The following is a 17,292-nucleotide window of genomic DNA, read 5'->3' as shown; positions in this document are numbered from 1 at the left end:
CATGACATACACTGTAAAAGTGTTTTTTATTTTGTTTTGTTTAATGAATCAAACTTCAAAATACTGAAACGGCATGTTTTCTTCCAAATCCTTATTTTAAAGAAATACTTTTCCAAAGTAAATATGATTACATCATACATTACATACATAATAATGTGACTCATTGCAAAACAAAGTGTAGTTTTGAATTGTTTTGTTGTCTTGCTCAGAATTACTACATCATTTTAGATTCTTTAGAGTAGAAAATGTACAAGCACAATGTAAAGAAGTGACCCGTGTTTTGTAAACATTACATCCTGTGGCTTAATTCAGGAACTTTACGTTAATCCTGTTTAATAATCATAACTAGCTTTAAAATTCTGCTCAAACAGTAAAACAAACAAAAAAACTTCTGTATCTTTTAAATATTGAAATACACTTTGCAAGACTCAAGCTGATGTAATGGCCAGTTGTGTAAACTATTCTGTGTTTAGCAGTGGACTTATGCCAGCAATGTTCAGTCTTATTGGGGTCAAAAGGTTTAAAAAAAGGGTGAAATAGGCTTTAAGTGGATTCCGCTGTGTGTATGAATAGTGCTGTGTAGATAAATATTTTGCAGATTTCACTTGCTAGTTATGTTCCTTCACAGCATGAGATATCCGTGCCACCTTCCTCTTCTCAGTTACAAAAAAAAATCTCAAATCCTCCTGTGTTCACTTTCTGTTTTTGTTTCTTTGGTGTTGCCATGCTGTCTATATAAACTTTTGGTAAGATTAATATAGGCCTTTTGAAGAAACTTTTAAATATGGCAAAGAGGCAGAGTTTACAGATTCGGCTTTAGTGACACCCAGTGTCCGAACCAGGAACTTCATTTTTTTTCACTATTGCACATTTCTGAAATAGTGGCCCAAACAAAATTTTATCTTCTTTTTTCTAAATTCTCTAGCAGGCTACTTCAAAAATGACATTGTGGGGTGTGGGGTGAGCCATAGCTTTCTTTTGATTTCCAAGTGTATGAATACAGTATAAATAATACAGTGAGTAGTAACTCCTTAATATGGTTTATGAATCTCTAATCACTGATTGACCCCCACAGGACTCGCTCCTTATGCCTCTGATGGAATAATTACAGTAATGTGATGTTTCCTCATGAAAAAAATCCAGCGTATTATTCAGGGGAAAGTTTCACTAGCTGTGTGAGACCTACAGCTTCTCAAAGCAGATCGAGCAGAGAAGGAAGATGGCATACAAGATCATAAGTCCCAGGCCTAACCTCCGATCAAGTCTCCAGCGATTCAGATGTACACTGAGAACCTGCAGCACAGAAGAAGAACAAATATTCACATGAAACAGCAGCTATCAGCTGTGTTCCCTTGCAGATAAAAAAAAATTTTTTAAACAGAATCGTTGAATTAATCAATCCCGTCAGCTGTCCTTAATAAAAAAAAAGGATATAGTAGTCCTTAATGTCAGTACTCACTGTGAGAAAGACTGAAGCAAGCAGTAAAATAACAGAATACACCAGTCCCCTACTATTAATGAAGACCTGAGAGGTGAATGCAAATAGAACAATAATGAGAAAAAAGTTAACTTAAGCATATATTAAGCATATCATATCTAATAGCAGTGTTTATTTGCATTCAACATTCAAATAAAAAAAGGCAAGTGAGAGCACAGAGCCAAAATTGATGTAACTGGCAGGAACTAACCGTTGACCCGTAATCCACCACAAGTGTACGCAGAGCCCACGGGAAACCAAGGCCCAGTAGAATGTCAAAAATATTACTCCCTATTGAGTTAGACACAGCCATGTCTCCCATACCTAGAAATCCACAATGCATATACAAATAGAATGTGATTTAATGAAATTAAACGATCTAGAACAATACTTTTTCCTGCTAAGCATATGTACCTTGCCGGGCAACTATAAGACTGGCCATGCAGTCCGGGACGCTTGTGCCAGCTGCTAAAAACGTGATGCCCATAATCACATCTGGGATGTCCAGTGTGAAACTGATGATGGTGACCTAAAACACAGAATACGGTTGAGCATATTATTTAAAGTTGATACAGTCCTGTAAGTTCAATACTTCCATTTGTCAAGTACAATGATGCATACCATCCACACCATGAGGTAGGAGAAAACAGCAATCCAGAGTGTGGAGACCACAAAGGTGACCATGAACCAGTGCTCCCAGTGTGGCATCAAACAGTTGGGCACAGTGTAATAAAGCAGACAGCTTAAAGGCCACGAGAGCAACCACTTCACCCGCTCACAGAACCCTCCTGTGGAAAAATATACATGGGAACGGAGTTTACGCTCAGACTACAGATAGTTTTACAAGCCCATGAAGCCCTTTAACGGAGAAAGGAACTATTGAAGAGCACATTGTCATGTGGGGGGGGGGGGGGGGGGGGGGGGGGGGGGGTGGGGGATGCGCCATGTTCATTATTTGCCAGAAAAAGCTATATAGGTGGGTATTTTTGTCATTTGCACAGAATAAAATTCTCAACAGACAAAATAAATGACACCTTTAATTAATAATGCATAGAAATGAAGCTCTGGGCTCCAGGGAATGTATAGCATTATGGCTGTGTGTAAACTGAGTTAATGCCCAGTCCTGGGCAGATGAAATAAATTAATTAGTTGTGGGCAGTGTGAAAGAATAAATGATTCACGGGTCATGTTTAAATTTAATAAATGGGTCATGGGCAGTGTGAATAGAAAAGCTCGATCTGCACTATAGGCTAAATAAAGACAATGGCTCAGTTTCTGTAAAGATTCATTTTCGTAGTGCTCTAATCCTTTGATTGTTACTAATCTTGACTTATTATTGACTTAATATTTGACTTATTACTATTTTTGTCGCTATTGACTGTGCTGCTACACGAGGCAGGTGGCTTGTTGTTTGAGCTGGAGTGTAGCAGGGTGGGTGCTGAACACGCAGAGTGACTAATCTTATGATGTTATAATAAGGCCACAACCTCATAAGATATGTGAAATGTTGAAAGCAAGGCTATGCCTTGGCTGTTCATCATCTTCCTTTGAGGCTGTGCAGCCACAGTGAAGAGAGAAGAGAGCAGCTGTTACATCAGAGGCCGCTGGGATGAAAAGATAAGATTAGAGAAGCTGTCAATGGGCGTGGGCCATATGCAAGAATCTGCTGTGCTATCAGTGACTGCATCTCATTCATGAGGCCCAGGTTGGCAGGGAGGGATGGTAGTTTAAAATCAGAAGATTGGAGTGAAAAGCAGGAGTACAGCACAGCAGTGGTACTGATTATGCTGCAGACTGGTGTTAAGGCCATCCCCCACCCAATATGTTTGGACAACTGCCTAATCCATTTTGTGGTACATCCCATGCAACAGACAGGGCAATTACAATGTTCAATGATGAGCTCTTATGCGTGTTTAAACGCATACTGAAGAGCAGGCATACTGTCTCCAATGACAGATGCAGAAGCCCTAGGCTTGAAATCAGTGCCTCGGGTAGATAAGATGCACTGTAACAGGCAATGTAATATATGATGCAATAGGCACTGAAATAGTACAGACAGCACTTCACTTGTGTGAGCCATGTATGACAAGGACACAAGTTTGGTTGGGTCAAATGCCATTGTTGGAGCCTGATAAAAGCAACCTGTCCCAGCTGCTGTTGGCATCTGGATAGATAATTGGCCCATTAGGCATTAGATTATCATCCCTTCTGTCTGAGACATAAACATTCCTATGAAGTGGGGTTTCAAAGACTGCAACAGAGGATGGTGGGAGCTATGTGGAATGCAGTGTGGGACATATTGGTACCAGAACAGAGCATGATCAAGCCTCTGAAGGTTTACTGGTGATCCAGGTGTAGTTTTTGAAATTACACAGTCAATTGTGGGCTGGTTCTCCTCTCTGCAACTAGAGAATTGGAGCTTGATTACAACAGACCAGTTTCTAATGAGTACACTATCCACAGGATATCATTTACATTATTGTCACAATTACGTGTTGACAACTTTGCTATAGGTACTTAGCAAAGGAAAAGAGCAAAGAGTAATTCTCCAACTAGTAAATAGTTCAACAGGAAACTGCCCTGGCAGCCCTTCAGTTATAGAACCCTTCAGTTGTCAACACAAAATGCTGAAGCATATTACATCTGGCTCTGCTCCACATTTAGGAAAACAAAGTAACCCTATAGACATTATAATGACAAATAGTTACTTGCGTTTAGGGTGTATTTTAGGGCTATTCTGAATGTCCAAATGCTCAAAGGAGGCGTTCACATCTGTTTTAGGAAAGTCATGGTGATGCAATGACCTCTCCCACCAAGCACTGATGGTACAGACCAGCAGCTTTGTGTTGCTGAAACCGAATGTATTTTGCCAGCAAGAAACTGACTTTTTTGTGGTTGAAAAGCATGGAACTGTTCTAAATTAGTCACTGGCACTAGCAGCATGTAAGCGGAAAAGTGCTATCTGCTGGAATTACTATTCTTTTTAGCACTTATGGCACATTAATGTGCTCAGTAGATAATTTGCTGTTCTGATCTATCTGAGGAACACAGAGCACATCCCTTTGACTTCACCATGCTGCTTAGTCTAAAGAATTTTTAGTCACTGTGTGCAAATTGGGGGCAGTCGTGGCCTAATGGATAGAGAGTCGGACTTGCAACCCGAAGGTGAACCTGAAGGTTGTGGGTTCGAGTCTCAGGTCTGGCAGGGATTGTAGGTGGGGGGGAGTGAATGACCAGCGCTCTCTTCCACCCTCAATACCACGACTGAGGTGAGACCCTTGAGCAAGGCACCGAACCCCCAACTGCTCCCCGGGCGCCGCAGCAGAAAAGGGCTACCCGTGCGTGCGTGCGTGTGTACGTAATTGGATGGGTTAAATGCAGAGCACAAATTACAAAGTGTATAGGTCACCATACTTGGCCACAAGTCACTTCACTATCGCTATTCACTCAAATTAACATGAGCACCACTAATCAGGTCACAAAGAAAAATCCCAAATGGGGCCATGTCTCAAAATAACAGACAACTAGGCTACATAAGTGCTACCAGTTCAGAGGAGCAGTTACAGTATATCCAGCCTATCAAGCAGTCTGTTTTTATCACACACGTTTTAAATTCACTGGCCTGGCACAATGAGCGGATTGAAGGGTTGTTCTTCTTCTGCCTCATCATCCTCCTCTGTGTCTTTGGGCTGTGCGTCCCCCATGTCTTCCACCCTCTCCATTGCCCCCCCCTTGCCCCTCGTCCTCGCCTCTTCTAGCGGTTGGGTCTCGCTGTCCATGTTGTCACCATTTTCTAGTCCCCAGGGTACTCCCTCCATCCCTGGGCTCTCCTGACCGGGAATTTCTCCTGTGCCACTGCCACTTTCCCCTGAGCCCCGGCTCATGATCAATCTCTGCCTCTGTGGGATAAGAGAGAGGGGAAGAATGAGAACACAGCATATTGATAGAGGGGTCAGATATTAATCCATATGCTCTGTTTAGATCAGATGATTATTTTTAATTTAGAACAATACTAAAACTGAGAGAGCAAGTGAACTGTCAATTAGTAAATAGTGAACAGAACGTCAGGGTTAAAAGCATTCTGCAAAGCGAACTTATGGATGTCCAAATCTAAGCGTGATGTGGAGCAGAGCATGGGGAAGTCTTTTAAGAAAGACATGCCTAAATTGCAAGAGTCAAGTACACAAACAAGTCATGATATGCACATGCGTGTAGATGGAATAAGCTGACATTGAGAATTGAGAAGAAAAATTAAATAAAATGTAGAAACTCTTTTCTTCAAAGAAGGGGGATTTCAGTATATAGAATACAGATAAAGACACCAGCCTAACAGATATTTCACAGAATCTAGCTATAGATACTGTATACACTCAGTGGCTACCGCATTCAGTACACCAAAACTAAAAACACGTTAAACTAAACACAGATTTTTTTTTTAATCCCAAAGGTGGTCTATTACATAATTCTCCTTTTTTTAACAATGTAAAAAAAGATTCTATAATGTGCTTTTTTGGGGAAAATAATTGTTTGGGAATTGTATACCACAATTGTTTGAAAAATTGCTCTTTTCTACTGAACACTACAAATGTATAAAATATGTATTTAAGAAAAAAAAATTATGAAACTATCTAGAGTACCGCATACAACACCCTGAACAAAAAGTCTTAAAAAAATTAAAACTTGTCCAGTTAGTGGTGTTTGGGTTTAAACATACTGTATGTTTCATCTTGGCCAAACACAGCTAACTGAAACTTATCTGAAAACAAATGAAAAATGAAAATGAAAACAATTATGAATTCAAGCCAGTAAAGTGGTAAGGTCGCGTTCTTACCTGATGGTGCTAGCAGTATTAATATCTGCACACTTGAAAAGTGTTTTATCAGCTACGAGAATGCAGTAGTCCTGTGTCTGCCAGTCGGCTAGCATGAAGGGTGAGTGGGTGGGCGTTACCTCAGCGATGAGCATGCATCCGGCCATGCTGAGGTGCGTACGGGGAGAGAAGTGGGGGTGACCATGAGATGGAGGCTTGCCTCTGATAAGGAGAACTGGTGAGGATGCAGACTCATCAGCTCATCCACCATCACCACGGCTGAGTCCTGTTCACTTGTACACTGACCTGAGCAGTACAAAGTGTTTTTAGTGTTTCTGATCTTTAAACATTTCAAAGTACAACAATGTACTGCTTCCCTTGCAAGATTTTTAATCTAGGGTCAACATCTATAATGACCATGAAAATCTAAACAGCGTCAATGTATCTGTAATGTGCTGCTGTACAAATAAAGGAGAACAAGCAATACACACACGCAGTCACGCACACACACACACACACACACACCTTTCTTCATCAGGATCATTGAAGTGTCACAGTGTGTGCTAGCTTCTTCCGCTGCTACATCTTGCCGTAGGCTGCTCACCAAACATGGCTGTCCGGGTATACCACACCTCAACTCCACCCAGCCCCAGATTTGACCATTAAATCTGAAACATACCCAATACAAACACACACACACATACGCCCATAATGAGCCATCATTACTATCATTAAAACTCTATGTAAAGCATTTAGTTTCAAAGACTAATCATTACGTACTTCATGATAAGGATGTAAATTCCATACATTGATATGAGGACTATAGTCTCCCACCTGTGCCAACCAAGCAAAGTGCACAAAGTCTGAGATTCTGTTTAAACATTTCTATACGGTTTCAAAAGCAATGAGAAACCACTGAAACCTACCAGAGAACTTTCTCATCATAAATGATCTGCAAGTGAAGAACATGTCTGTCTTTAACAAATCAAGCTTAGAAAAAAAAAGAGGAATATATACAATAGCTTTCCATTATACAACATGTAATTCTAGCAAGTCTCACCAGAATTAAGGCCAAGACCGAGATGATGTAGTAAACAGAGTCCCGGAAGAGAGGCCACCAGGTGAGAGAGATCGTCTAGGAGGAAAAAGAAAACGAGATCTCTATACATCTCTATTTCTCCTTACTGTAGGGAAAACTCCTGGAAAACAAGTATCCTACCTGTCCAGCAAAAATGCCACACACTCCAATGATAACTAGGATATTAAAGACTGCTGAGCCCACTATGGTGCCAACTCCCACATCTCCCTTAGTGATGAATACACCTGAGACAGTGTTATATATTAATCACACTGGAGGAAATTGTCTGAATAAACTTCTTTAATAAAACAAAAAACAACTATCACCAATCTGACCAAGCAAGTTCAATAAAACTGACCAATCAGAGACGTAAAGAGCTCTGGAGCAGAACTTCCTGCTGCCATGAAGGTGGCCCCGGCAACATCCTCACTCAGATGTAGGTTCTGCAAATCGAAAGATGCTAAGGATGTACTGTACATAGAAGTATGTGTAGTCTTACATGGACAGCAGAGACAACAGCAAAACAGCTCTGACCTCACAGATCTTTTCCAGAGATGGCACAAAGTACACGTCGCAGACGATAGCAAGAGCGTAGAACATGTAAACAGCCTGCAGATGTAAAACCAAAGACAAAAGAGAATATTAACAATTAAACTGGCCTTTGCAGTGACTACCAAGCTGCACTGGACATGAAAAACAGACTCAGTATTAATGAACAGTTTAGTGTGAAATTACTTCCCTTACAGTTATGTTCATTTAATTATACTACACGTTTATCCAAGTTCACTACAAGTAAACTACTGTATTCTTACAGAGAAGTACACTAAGTGTACACTACGTATACTTGCCACTTACTGGTAATACTAGCATGTTCAAATATATTGCTCTTGAAAATAGTATAACATACTATACTTTTATATAGCACTATACTTTGATATATGAAATACTTTTTAATAGTTTACCTTAAGTTAAAATGCAGTAATTTATTAGTTTTTTATGTGGGTTTGATGGCAGAGACTTGAGTCATGAAACTAACCAGGTAAATCGTTTAGCTGTTGGTTGGGAGATCATGAGGTGCCACCTTCATGAGGTGAAGCACCTTCACATTTATAGGTGGGCAGCCCACATGTGAAAAGGGGAGACTCTGCTTTTATTTTATTTTATTTTATTTTATGTATATATATATATATATATATATATATATATATATATATATATATATATATATATATATATATATACATAGATATAGATATAGATAGATAGATAGATAAAGTACTATCAATAATTATTTAGAAGTATGGCTAGTATAATCAAAAGTATGATAAGCATGATAATTTTACTTTAAAGTACACTTTACATCATACAGAAGTTATATACATCGATCAGCCATAACATTAAAACCACCTGCCTAATATTGTGTAGGTCCCCCTTGTGCCACCAAAACAGCTCTGACCCGTTGAGGCATGGACTACACAAGTGCTGTGGTATCTGGCACCAAGACATTAGCAGCAGAGTCCTGTAAGTTGTGAGGTGGGGCCTCCATGGATCGGACTTGTTTGTCCAGAACATCCAGCACATGCTTATACTGAGATCTGGGGAATGTGTAGGCCAAGTCAACACCTTCAACTCTTTGTCATGTTCCTCAAACCATTCCTGAACAGTTTTTGCAGTGAGGCAGGGCGCATTATCCTGCTGAAAGAGGCCACTGCCATTAGGGAATATTGTTGCCACGAAGCGGTGTACTTGTTCTGCAGCAATGTTTAGGTAGGTGGTACATGTCAAAGTAACATTTACATGAATGGCAGGACCCAAGGTTTCCCAGCAGAACATTGCCCAGAGCATCACACTGCTTCTGCTGACTTGCCTTCTTCCTATTGTGCATCTCTTCCCCAGATAAGTAATGCACACGCACCTGGCTGACCACATGATATAAAAGAAAACATGATTCATCAGACCAGGCCACCTTCTTCCATTGCTCCAGGATCCAGTTCTGATGCTCATGTGCCCATTTTAGGTGCTTTGGGGGTCAGCATGGGCACTCTGACCAGTCTGTGGCTACGCAGCCCCATACGCAGCAAGCTGTGATGCATTGTGTGTTCTGACACCTTTCTATCATAGCCAGCATTAACTTTTCAAGTATTTTGTGCTACAGTAGCTCTTCTGTGGGATCGGACAATATGGGTTAGCCTTCGCTTCCCATGAGAATCAATGCCGGTTCACTGGTTGTCCTTCCTTGGACCACTTTTGGTAGGTACTTACCACTGCATACCGGGAACACTAGCAGTTTTGGAGATGCTCTGACCCAGTCATCTAGCCATCACAGTTTGGCCCTTGTCAAAGCTCAGATCCTTAAGCTTGTCCATTTCCCCTGCTTCCAACACAAAAATTTAGAGAACTGACTGTTCACTTGTTGCCTAATATATTCCACCCCTTGACAGGTGCCATTGTAACAAGATATTCAAAGTTATACACGTCACCTGTCAGTGCTTTTAATGTTATGGCTGATCGGTGTATATGGAGCAAAAAAAAAAAAAAGATTGAAACAACATTATAACATTGAAATATATTACGTCAAAAATCATACATTTGTATTTATTTATTCTGAATTCTCCTTCTTGAAGTTCAGTCATTTTATTTCACTGTTCAGATATTCACATTTTCACATTTTCAAACAATATCTATATTGTCTATTGTTGTCTATTGTCTAATATCTATATAGTATCTATATAAATTTTTTTTCAGTGTTCACAAATTCAGATTCAATAATTCAGTTTTCAGATTATTCAAAAACCTGTACTGAGGTTGCTCAGTGCTCAGATTCAACCAGTTACATTCAATACAAAAAAAAATCAAGTATAACATCTGGCTACTCAGCGCAAAGGCAATCGAGTCTAGACCATGTTGTGCTGTTTCACGTCTCCTGCCATGAAATGCTTCCCCCTCTCAGGATCACAATATCACTGTATGAACGGAATGCTGTGAAGGCAATAGTGGATTTGAATCAGACTGAAAAAGAAAATCTGTGTTCTTTAGTAGGAGTCTGCAGCGGGGGTGTGGCGGAATGAGTGAATTATAATGTGGCACATTATATGATGATTATTTGTGATTGTTATCTCTCTCTCCCTCTTTCTGATAGCCCTGAGAATGCATGTTTTTGTGTCAAAGTGAGCTGAAAGCCAACTTATACATTGAAAAAAACGATTCAGTGATTCAGTAAATATATGGCAGAGCCGCATAGATAATTTTTTGTGCTTTTTTCGTTTAAAATCTTTGTCACTGTTTTGCTTCCATATTTATACACAGAGACTGAGACTGAGTACATAAAGTGAATTTTATTATACTATGACATGTATTCATGCACTTACAGCACTTCTTAAAAATGCTAAAGTATACTCTGACAGTGTGCCATGTTCTGTTCACACAAGTGTTTTTGTTTTTTGCAAAAACTCACACAGAGGATATGCAGCAGCAGCGCCCCATGCCTTCTCTGCTCCTTAGTGAAGACATCTTCAGGAAATTCATTGATTGCTGTCGGCGTGTGTGTGTGTGTGTGTGTGTGAGTGTGCGCAGAAAGAAAAACACAGTCCATTAGTAAAGGGTTGGAGATGGAGCGAGTAGTTTCAATTATTGACATAAAAGCAACCGAAAAGTTTCACAGCTTTACTTTCTCCATGTAAGGCCTGCTTTAGTGCTTCCACTCAGGCCATCTACGCAGACACAATAACAAACGCAGGATTTCATTTTTTGAACTGGAGAAATGGTAAAATCGTGTCAAAATAGTGGTTTGGTATTTTTCCAAGTAAGTGGGGTCTTATCAAAAAAAATCATATAGGAATTCAGATATCTAATAACAGTATGATCTGATTTAAGAGCATCTGCAGGCAGGAGGTGTACTGGCATAAGGCATCTAAAAGCCTTTTCAATCCCTCCTCCTCTATTAGACAGCAGTGTGTAACTGACTGATTGAAAGTCAATCAAATGAACCAACAGCTGGTCAAAAGAAGATTAACACTCAGCAAGCTCTGATGACAGCTGATGTCATTATATTATCTGTGTAACCTTTAGTAAGAAACAGTGCTCCTCTTCTGACTGCACATTTAACTCCACACTGTTATGAAGCTTTTAGAGCTAACTGGCTGACAGAAATCTCAGATCATCTGTAGCTGGTTTGATATAGTGGTCAGCGCCCAAGGCAGCAGGCCTGCTTACATTAGCGCACATTAGAGACATTTCAGTCTCCAGATACAGATTTGTTTGATGCAGAAACCGCTGCACAAGAACATTGCTTCTGCAGGCATTGTTAAGTGGGTAGTCAACAAAACTATTGCAAACAGTACAAAGCAGTTTCAAAACTGAATGTGATCATGCATGAGGCAAAACTATTTATTAACTAATTCATATACTGCATGGGTTCAGAAGTTAGGCATCCATGTGGATTCATCAGTCACTGCACTATATAGCTGGAATAGAATTTCTGAAGAAATGAACTTAGGTTCGATGACTGTAGTCCGAAATGTTAACATTGGCTTGAGGAGATTATTTTTCTTTTTGAGGTCAGAAAATAAAAAGAATAATAATAATCTGATGAGTAACCTGATGCTGGACTGTAATTATAGAGGGAAATGCTGCACAAAGAAGAAAAAGTGTTAACAGACAGCAAATTATTGCATGTCAATTTTGGCACAGCAAATCTCTTAAAAAAGCAATAAGCAATTGATGTGCGATGCTCGGCCAACAACAGAAACGCAAAATAAAGACCATGGATCTCCTTTAGTGTTTTAACTGAGACACTTATCGTAGTGTCGGAAATCATCAGCACATTACAACAGTGTTTTCTCTGTACAGAAACATGGACTGAAACTTTGACTTTACAGTTTGACTTGAACAAGTGTAAACATCCTGTGGGCAGAAACAACATTTCTGCTGCTTCGATGCTTTTCCTTTCTGGCCTTTTTCAGGGATCCACCACACTCAGGGCCAACTATAATAATACAATAGGAGAGCCGACATGTTGTGTGTCTGGAAGTTTCTTCCTGGTTTGTTGCTTCAGAAAAACATTTCTTTTTAATCATATAAACACAGATTTAGACCCCCCCACCACCATCTCTCCCGATATGATCAATATGACAGAAATCCATTGTGATGATATTAAACTTCAACTCATGTTTGCAGTGATTTTAAAGAGCAGACAGATAGACCTGAGCTCACACACTGCCGGAAGCAGCATGAATGATCAAAGACAGCTGGCTTCAGAGAGAGCCAAGGAAATGAGACAGACACACATTGCTGTAGGTGAGCGATTAGAGGGCTGATCGGTGGGGAAAAGGGCTGTGTGACGTGTGTCTCTTAAGCACCATGCTTTGACTGCTTAAAACAGACCTTCCTCTGTTCCGAAATTACTGATTCTGCTGCTTAGCAACACCAAGCCTCAAAGGGGGCTTGGCTCGGAAGAAGGCAGCTGTCTGTAAATGATGAGAGAGGAAAAGATGGAATAGCAAAACAAGGAAAAAAGTAAAGGAGTGCTGTTTGAGCAAGAAAGAAAGAAAGAGAGTGAGAGAGAAAGAGAGAGAGGGATATATATATATATATATATATATATATATATATATATATATATAGAGAGAGAGAGAGAGAGAGAGAGAGAGAGACAGACAGCAAGAGATAGAGAGAGAGGGAGAGAGAGAGGGAGAAAGAGAGAAATAGAATGTGTGTATCGTAAATTAAGCTTCGTCATCTTAAAATATACTCTCACTTATAGTTTGCCTGGCTGCTTTATGACTAGTATTTATGGCACTCTTGTGTACAAAACACTTACCCCAGGTCTCACAATTAGTTTAAGTGTGTGTGTGTGTGTGTGTGTTTGTGTGTGTGTGAAGGTTTAGTTGTGATTCTCTTTTTTTTGCATTTGTTTCTAGTCAGACTGTATAGATGTGCAGCACTTGTATTTTAGTGCATTTTCTCACTAAATCTGGGAAATGAGTAAATGTAAATGTAAATGTAAATGCAAATGAAGCTGATTGGAACTCACCAGCTCGGGGTTTGCTGGATGTTTGGTTCGACTCTCCACTCTGCTGAGTCAGTTTTCGTTTAGACCAAATCGGATCAAATTCCTTATCAGGGGGATCTGTAAAACCAGAACTATTATATTAAATTGTACAGTTATTGATATTACACCTTACATGAGAAAAGAACTAAACATCAGTAGACAGTAAAACCACAGGAAGTACTCAGTTAACAAACTTTCTCTTAATCAGTAAATGGGGCAAAGACATGACATTTCTTTTTGTGTCTGCATCCATTAACTTCAACAAAAATGTTAATGAATTATATTTGTTATAAAAATGACTTGAATGTGTCTCTTCTAGTAGAATAGTTTAAATTTATAATTACAATTATTATTATTATTTTTTAAATGCTTTTTAAAAGAGCTAAAAAGTTATTTTCATTACTTTTGTCTGAAATGACTCTCCTAAAACATTAGTGCACCCAGCTGTCATGAAACAAGAAAACCATGTGACAGGAGTCACCAAGAAAGATTCCCTGGAGACTCATAGCTGTGCAGTAGCAAAGTCAGGCAGTTTATGAAATATCAGATAACTGGATGTTTTAATGACGTAGCAAAGTTCACATTTGCATATCAGTAGTTGGGATGCCAGGAAATGTTCGAAAGGTACTTTAAAAACGTGTAGAACACTTAATCATTTCTGTCAATATGATTTGAATGCTAGGTGGAGCACTATACTCACCTCAGTATTATATGGCATCTACTTCATAATGTTACGTGTAAAACTTCCCTTTTAAACTGGCTGGCCTAATAACGGCTGACAATGTAATCTAACCTAATCTAATCTAATCTAATCTAAGATAATGTAATTTTAAGGCTAGTAACTATTATTATTATTATTATTATTATTACTAGTAGCAGTAGTAGTAGTAGTAGTATTGCTGTTACCAATAATTCTAAATCTAAATTCTGGACTGTATAGAATGCACAAAATGTCATTACATTATAACATGACAATTGTTTGTAATATATATATATATATATATATATATATATATATATATATATATATATATAACACGTAGTGTCTTGTATTCTTTGCTCATGCTGTGCTGTTTTACTGATGGAGTAGCTGCAGTCACTTCTGCATGTTTTGCCCACAGTGTTGGTTTTGTGCATAACTGATGGTTGGTAGCCATGAAATGTGGTGTACAACGGCTTTGGCACTACTAGCAGGAAGCCTCTGCTTAGACACGGGACACTTTTTGCAGACATGTACACTAGCTGTTTTCTGGCTAAGCCACTGGAATCACCTTCTTGTTTTGACTGGATGGATGTTGATTCAAGATTCAAGATTTTAATTGATCACATACACAGTTATATACAGTATATAACCTGCAGTGAAATGAAAAGCTGGCCTATTTCTAGGCCAACACTGTGCATTTAAATGACTAAATTAAAAATAAGAAATGAATAAGAAGTAAGAAATAATAAGAAATAAGACATGGTTGCATGGGAATGTGCAAAAAATAGTAATGTACAAAATATACAGTTATGTTACATGTAATAACAATACAAAGTGCAGCATGCGGAGTAACACTGGAGTGTATGAGAGATTAGAGAGTCTTTCTGGGGTTCTAAGGGATGTGTATGGTGGATATAAGGGTGGACTTAGCACTAGGCAAGACAGGCATCCGCCTTGGGCCCCCAGAAGCCAAGGGCCCCCTCAATATGCAGATTATACAGGATATATTTTTAATTATTAATGCTATATAATGTATGCAGAAAATTTCGATGTTGACACTGAATAGAGCCCTGTTCCTGGGTGGATATATCGGTGTTCAGGAGTCTGACAGTCTGAGGCAAGTTGGAGGTTGTATACAGTTTGTAAACAGTTTGTATACAATTGTTGGTTGTATACAGAATCTGAGGCTTCCTAAATACTATAATTTTTCATCTGAGCATTTCTTTTATGGCAGAGTGAGAGGAGAAGCCAGCTTAATTTTAGTATCTAGTGCTCTGGATTAAAAATCCCCATCACCTTTAAGGTTGTGGTTGTTCAGTTATAGCCTACAAGCAGCATAATCCAGCAAATCAGACTGAATTAGCAGGAGGTCAGAAGCCGCACAGCTGGAGACAGAAAGCCAGCACGCACCTGTTACTCGGAGAAGCCAGCTGAGGGCGATGAGTCCAGCACACACACACAGCCTCCTCAGCAGCCTCCTCAGCAGCCTGCTCATCCTCAACGCCTTCATCACACCACTGCTCAGCCCTGCAAGCCTCAGAACATGGCAGTGCGACCCAGGGAAAAGCGCCCTTAGCTTTCTTTAAGCCTACATCCAGTACACGAGCTCTCTCTTGTCGTTCAGACGTGTGGGGTTTGCTGGTTTGGCTCCCACAGCATCGTCAGTCTGCCTGGCGACGACAAGCACAAGCACAGCCGCGGCTGCTAGCTTCCTCTCAGCACCGGTCAGAAGGAGACGAGGGCACAAATAAGCTGAGATATCTCCTGTCTCAGGGCATATGGAGTGTTTATGGCATGCTCGAGCATCCGTGGCCCCCCTCCGTGTTCCCTACACACTTCGTCGCTGAGGGTGTTTCCCAAACAGAGCTCTAGTAGTGCGCCCTCATGGAGGAGCACTGAGGAAAAACACAACACAGTATTAGCACTAGCACTAGCACTAGCAAGACCTAGCCAATAGCATCCTCTCAGACAGGCTCGTTGCCACTTGCCTCAGGAAATAAGTGAAAATAAATACTTTGGTTTCTTTGTAACACTAAGATACATAATAGTCTCCAATAACATCACCAAGGCTAATCAAGTTGACTTTCTGTAGAAGACAAGAATATATGATACTGATAATTGATTCAAGTCCAGCTTGACATGAAATACTTTTTGTGGCAACAGTTGAGTGGTCTTTTTTTTTTTTTTTTTTAGGTGTAGTAATAAACACCAGAGATGAGAACAAGTTAGTGTTTTGCAAGTTTTGCAAGTCAAAAGTTTTTTGCACTCAGAAGCCTCAGAAACACCCCTGAAATCAGCAACTCCAGAGTCCTAACGTTTGCGCTGTGAACAGATCAGAATGTGTTCCTCCAGGTTTAATGCCACTTCAGTGTGTAATGCCAGCAAATTTAATTCAATTCAATTATATTTATATTCGTATAGTGCTGTTAGGGTGGCTTAGTTAGGGTCTCGCACCTCCAGGGTTAGGGGTTCGAATCTCGCCTCCACTGCACAGAGCTTGCATGTTGTTATTGTGCTTTGGCTGTTTCCTCCAGGTACTCTGGTTTCCTCCCCCAGTCCAAAGACATGTGCTGTAGGCTGATTGGCATCTCTAAATTGTCAGTAATGTGTGTGTGATTGTGCCCTGCGATGGTTTGGTGCCCCCATCCAAGGATGGATGGATAGATAGTGCTTAGCAATGGATATTGTCACAAAGCAGCTTTACAGTAATCAGTATGTACTGTATAATGAATGATATGGCCATATGACTTAGAATCAGCTCCATCATTAAACACTAGTGCAATCCCTCCTTCGAAGTGAGGGGAACTTCAGTGTTTTTTTGGGTCCAAATCCAAGTAACTGGTTGTTAAACTGGTGTTAGACTCACAGTTGTTTTTTAGTTTGGTGACTTATCATGGTACCCGCATCTAGATCCTTGATAAATACTATAAGATCTTATTGAACACTGTATGAGATGAACACTGTAGGTATTAATTCAACATTTTAAGGTTTGCTTCAAATAATTATTTGCTTCAATTAATATTGAAATCATATTAACACAGAGGATGCCATCAAATATGTGTACGGTTCAATTAGACTTTATTCTTGACATGTAATAAGGATGATAAAACTGAACATGTAAACAAGGATTCATATGTCAAGGGCTGAACTTGAGTTACATCATTAACTACACCAC

The 17,292-nt window shown here is 39.7% G+C and overlaps 1 protein-coding gene across 1 annotated transcript; it reads right to left on the bottom strand.

Moving 5' to 3' along the window:
- Positions 1–20: 20 nt before the first annotated feature.
- Positions 21–16,234, bottom strand: slc24a6a (solute carrier family 24 member 6a). The gene is given in 18 exon segments (XM_034306236.2): positions 21–1,293; positions 1,460–1,525; positions 1,689–1,801; positions 1,892–2,006; positions 2,099–2,265; positions 5,100–5,376; positions 6,428–6,486; positions 6,489–6,593; positions 6,813–6,955; positions 7,068–7,121; positions 7,214–7,239; positions 7,348–7,422; positions 7,507–7,610; positions 7,724–7,808; positions 7,900–7,974; positions 10,820–10,896; positions 13,397–13,492; positions 15,528–16,234. Coding segments are annotated over 18 exon segments (1,848 nt in total). The 5' UTR covers positions 15,628–16,234; the 3' UTR covers positions 21–1,182.
- Between the last annotated feature and the right edge of the window lie 1,058 nt (positions 16,235–17,292).

This window comes from Pangasianodon hypophthalmus, chromosome 7, assembly GCF_027358585.1.
Source record: "Pangasianodon hypophthalmus isolate fPanHyp1 chromosome 7, fPanHyp1.pri, whole genome shotgun sequence".
Classification (NCBI taxonomy): domain Eukaryota; kingdom Metazoa; phylum Chordata; class Actinopteri; order Siluriformes; family Pangasiidae; genus Pangasianodon; species Pangasianodon hypophthalmus.
This window is presented reverse-complemented; position numbering and strand designations above follow the sequence as displayed.